This window comes from Aptenodytes forsteri, unplaced genomic scaffold (assembly GCF_000699145.1).
Source record: "Aptenodytes forsteri isolate BGI_AS27 unplaced genomic scaffold, ASM69914v1 Scaffold55, whole genome shotgun sequence".
Taxonomy (NCBI): domain Eukaryota; kingdom Metazoa; phylum Chordata; class Aves; order Sphenisciformes; family Spheniscidae; genus Aptenodytes; species Aptenodytes forsteri.
The window spans coordinates 11,643,397-11,648,480 of NW_008796063.1; the positions used below are offsets into that span (position 1 = coordinate 11,643,397).

General features: G+C 68.7%; 1 protein-coding gene across 1 annotated transcript in view; it reads right to left on the reverse strand.

Moving 5' to 3' along the window:
* Nucleotides 1-4,469, reverse strand: part of CASKIN1 (CASK interacting protein 1) — a 24,354-nt gene extending 19,885 nt beyond the window's left edge. Inside the window, exons 1-6 of the mRNA XM_019473961.1 lie at nt 4,348-4,469; nt 1,256-1,353; nt 1,003-1,148; nt 809-904; nt 398-528; nt 219-327 (exon numbers count right to left, since the gene is read on the reverse strand). Of these exons, the coding sequence (XP_019329506.1) occupies nt 219-327; nt 398-528; nt 809-904; nt 1,003-1,148; nt 1,256-1,353; nt 4,348-4,469 (702 nt within the window). The remainder of the gene's footprint in view (nt 1-218; nt 328-397; nt 529-808; nt 905-1,002; nt 1,149-1,255; nt 1,354-4,347) is intronic.
* Between the last annotated feature and the right edge of the window lie 615 nt (nt 4,470-5,084).

Here is a 5,084-nt window from a genome sequence, read left to right on the forward strand (position 1 = left end):
CCCCCGCCCCACCACTCCTCGGGACCCCCCGGGCCACCCCGAGACCAGCAGCCGGAGGACACGGCTCACTGCCTTGGTGTGTCCCCTCCCAGGACCCTTGCCCCCATCCCCCAGGAGAGGTGCACACGCTGCTCCGCAGCCCCCAGCCGTGGAGTCACTCCCTTCCCGCAGCCCGTCCCTGGGCTGGGGGCGTCTGGGGGTGTCGGGGGGGCCCTTACATCCAGCAGCAGCCGCACCACATCCGTCTTGCCGCACAGGGCCGCCTCGTGCAGCGCTGTGCCCGCCTTGGTTTGCCGGTTGATGTCGATACCAGCCTGCAGCAGGAGCCTGCGGGCAGACGGTGGGGTCAGCGAGGCGGGGAGGGACCGGCGCTGCCCTCCCTCCCCACGGCACCCACCGGATGATGTCGATGTGGCCGTTCTTGGCGGCGAGGTGCAAGGGGCTGGTGCCATTGGGGTCGGTGGCGTCCCCCGGCTTGGGCTCCAGCAGCGCCGCGCACATGTTGCTGTTCAGGAGCAGTTGGACCACCTGGCTCAGCAAACACAGATGGAGCAGGGCTGCAAGGGCGGCTCAGCCGCCTGCCGGGGCTGCGGACCCCCCCGGCCGCCACCTCCCCTCCCTGCTCTTGCCCCTCCTCGAGCAGCCGGAGATCCCCCGCAGCGGTGGCACTGCAGGTCCCCACCGCTAGCCATCCCGGGGGGCTGCCCTGTGCCCCCCCCAGGCTGCTCCAGCACCCCCAGGGACCTCGCTGTGCCCCTGTCCCCTCCCAATCTTCCTCTCTGGGGGTCCCGGCGCTGCAAGGACTTACCCCGACCCGGCCAAACTCGCATGCCAGGTCCAGAGGCGTCTTCCCCGAATTGTCCATGATGCAGGGGTTGGACTGGTGCTGCAGGAGCATCTCTGACTGCGGAGGAGCGAGACTCCAGCTCGGCGAGGGCAGGAGCAGGGAGGGCGGCACGGCCCCCCTGCCACCTCCGTGCCCTGCCACCGGCCCCACCGTACCACGTCGTAGTGCCCGTGTTGTGCTGCCAGGTGCAGGGGGATCTGGCCCTCGTCCGATGGGATGTTCACTGAGGAACCCGCTTTCAGCACCATTTTCATGGGCTCCTTCTTGCCTTGCCAAGCCGCATAGTGCAGGGGCCGCATGCCTGCGGGCGGGCAGGACAGGCACGCCGTCAGCCCCCCCGGCACGCTGACACGCCCGGCCAGAGCCTACAGAGGGGTGGGGGGCCACGGCCAGGATGCCAGGACTCACCTTTGTTATCCTTGATGTCCACCGCAGCCTGCGCCTCCAGCAGCAGCGAGATGAGCTCCGTGTTGCCGTTGAGCGCCGCATGGTGCAGAGCCGAGAACCTGGGGACCGTCCGCGGTGTCAGGGGTCCCACGTCCCTGTCCCCTCCACAGCCCTGCCAGCCCCTGTCCGGCAGCGTGGCCTCGAGCCTGCATTCCACTGCAGACCCCAGGGAACCTGCTCTGCCTCCCGCAGCCCCCCACGTGCACGGGTCCCCGAGCTCCCTGGGCAACCCCACCTCTACATCCCTCCATGGGCACCCGGAGAAAGAGCCGCCGCAGGGACCAGCTGTGGCCAAGCCACGAGTCGAGCCAGGAGCTGGCCACGTCCCAGCGTGCAACAAGGGCCAGAAGGTTGGACGTGCCAGGGCAGACGTGGGTTTGCTCTCCAGCCCATCACTTTATTTAGCTTCCCCTGGGGCGCCGCAGCCACAGGAGGGACCCCCCCAGCCCGCATGGTGGGACGTGCCCCCGACAAGCTGGGGGGGCTAGCGGGTCTGATCTGGGGATGCTGCAGCAAGATAGACGCAGGTGAAATGCTCCCTGGGGATGTTGAGACCCCATGGGGCTGGAGGCGATGGGCAGGGCAGGCACAGGGGGGGTCCCACCGAGGGTGGGGGGTGCCAGGGAGCCGCCCTCCCCGCTGACCCACTTCCCCCAGCCTGGCCCCGGCAGCACAACCGCAGGCACTGGAGTGGGGGGGGGCCCAGGCTGCCAGATGGCAGCGGTGCCCCTGCCCAGGGCCAGGCCTTGCCATGTGGCGGGGAAAGCCCCCGGCCCTGCCGTGCCATACCCTGCTCTGCTTTCCCCAGGACTGGCCAAACCAGGAGGCTTATTGCTGGGAAGCAGGCCAGGAGCTGACCTACTTGCTGCTCCCGGCAGCGGCATCCTCCACGCGGCTGCGCTCGCACCCGCTACCCCACTGCTCCGCGCCCCGGTCACGCACAGCGTCCCCGTCCCATCCCTGGGGCCACCCCCGTGTCACCGGAGCACGGGAACAGACTGCGAACTGCAGCGGGACCTGCCGGCCCCCATGGCTGCCTGGTGCCCGAGTGGCGGGTGGTGGGACAGCGATCCCATCTGCCCCCCATCACCGGGACCCCCAGCTGAGGAGGAACACGATCCATGCTGGGGAGCACACTTCGGCCACCACGTTCCCCGCGGAGCTGCCGCCTGCAATCCCCCAGGAGGGAGCGGCAATGAGAGCAGACAGTTCACGCAGGAGGCCGATCCTCAACGTCTGCCTGGGAAATGTCAACATTTTCCGCTCCAGCGCCCTGCTCAAATCCGCTCAAGATGGTGCAAATTGCAGCCCTCCCCTGGGCTGCCTCGGGGGCTTCCCCTGGCACGGCCCAGCCGGCTGCAAAGGCCATGCGCCGTGCATGGCACCATCCCCTGGGCAAGCGCGGGGAAACCAGCACGGTGCTCACGCATGGCGCCCACCAGCTCAGGAATCAGCAAGCACAGCAGAGATGGGGAAACTGAGGCACGGCAGTGGGGCTGGCTGAGCTGGCACAGCAAGCCGGCGGCAGAGCAGAGAGCACGCGGGCTGCAGCCTGGGTCTGCCCTGCGCGTTCCCGGGGGATGATCCTTTCCAGGAGCAGGGCTGGAGGCTGAAGGTTGCTCCCCTGCTGCAGGGCTGTTCCTGCACCCGCCAAGCCGGCCAGTAGCCACAGGCAGTTGCAGGCAGGGCATGAGCAGGGGCCCTGCCTGCAGCTCTCAACTGCCGTCCCAGCCCTGCCATGATGCACAGCCCTCCGGCGACCTACCGGCTCCAGCAGCTGCTGCACAAGGTGGTCCGTGGGGTGATGCAACCCCTTGCCCTGCCCACATTGCGCCCTCCAGCCCCTGCCCCGCACAGGCAGCACCATGCACCCACCCCACCGCTGGCCGGCATGCCCACACGCTCCTGCTGCCGTGCACGCATGCTCCCGCTCACAGGCACGCTTGCATGCACACACTTGCTCTGCTGCACATCCGCACGCTTGCATGCATCCGTGCATGCACACATGTGCACACGTGCAGGCTGGCAGAGCCAATGCGCCGGCGGGTACCAGGGGATGCCCACTGCCACCGCCCCGGTGCTGGGGCCCTGCTCAGGGGCGAGGGTGAGGAGGGACCCAGGCTGCTGCGGTTGTGTATCCCCAGGGCGTGCCCTCCCGTTCCTGACCCCATCCGGCCCCTCCGCTCACGTGCCATTTCCATGGCCACAGCAGAGCCGTCACCGGGGACACGCGGCATCGCCCAGCCCCGTGCCCTGCCACCCCACTCAATGCGGGGGCACAGGGCAGGGGGAGCTGGGGGGCACAGGGGGCGGCTGCTGCCCAGCCCTGCAAGCAGCACTCCCTGCTCCCACCACAGCCCCCCTCCTCCTCGGGGCTCTGTCTGCCTTCCTGTGCCGGCGGCCTCATTAGTGTGATTAGCAAGGGGTGAGCCTGCGGCCCCCTTCCCCGCTCCTCCCCGCCTGTCAGATGCCAGCTGCGAAGCAGCAAACCGGCGGCACAGCCCGGCGGGGTCACGGCTTGCCCACCCGGCGCCCCACGGGGCTGCTCCCCGCACAGCACCCGCAGAGCCCCGAGCCCACAGCGAGAGCTGGGAAAAGGCCGGCGAGACGTGGGGGACAGCTCTTCCTCTGCCTTTCAGCCCTTGCCTCCTGCCTCCTCTGATGCCCGCAGCTGCTACATGCAAGCCCACCGGCCCAGGGGTGCAGGCAGGGCTTAGCTGCGCTAGCTAACGAGGCCGAGAGCCCTTGCCCATCCAGACCCCGGCAGCTTGACTGCATCACTCCAGAGAGCCCGGCGTGCCCACACAGACACACAAGACTCCTGCTCGCTGCACCCTGCACTGCACACATCGCCGGGCACACCCCCCCCCACTCCCCACAGCATGCACATCCCTGCTCATGGCACCGCTGCACCCCGCGCTGCACACATCGCCGGGCACACACCCCCCCACTCCCCACAGCATGCACATCCCTGCTCATGGCACCCCACGGCACGCGCACCCTTGCCCACGCACCCCACTGCATGCATGCCTGGGTGCGGGGCTCCCACTCACCCGTCGGTGTCTTGGAAGTTGACGTTGACTTTCTTTGCCGATCCGAGGAGCTCTGGGAGGGAGGGAAGGGGACAGCATGTTAGAGCAGCACGGGAGGCGGCCAGGGCAGGGACACGGGGCATGCCGGGGAGGTGACATGGCTGCAGCTCCAGGTTTCCCTCCCCACCAAGGTTTCGGCTCCCTGCAGCTCTGCAGCCCGGGCCGGGCCGCAGCATGGTGCCGTGCGGGGCTGCCCGAGCCTGCGGGCAGCTGCAGGCAGGAGGGCTCGGGGTGGGGGGGAGAGGTCCCCACCGATGGTGGCAGAGCCCGAGGGCCTCTCCTGGCACCAGAGTCTCCGGCCACTTGGGCTGCTGTGGGTTTGCCTAGGGTTCTCTCCCCAGCTCCTTCGCCTCGCTGCGGCTCTGGCATGGCCCTGTGGAGCCCAGTGCCACACCGAGCTACCAGGCCAGGCTGCTTCAGCAGAGCGGGGAGCTTGGCATGCTTCCCCGTGCCCCAGCATGTCTCCTGCCCCTGTAGCCCCCCGCCCGGCACTGCCCCATTCCCACCCCACACCTGCCTGTGTGGGGAAACAAACCACCTCGGGGCAATCCAATTAGCACCACGAGGAAGGATGGAGCCAGATTTACATAAGATTTAACCGAAAAACGCCACTCAGGCTTTCCAGTGAGCCTGCTCTTCCTCACAGCCCCCAGCAGGGAGCTGGAGCAGGAGGAGGAGGAAGAGGAGGGTGGCTGCAG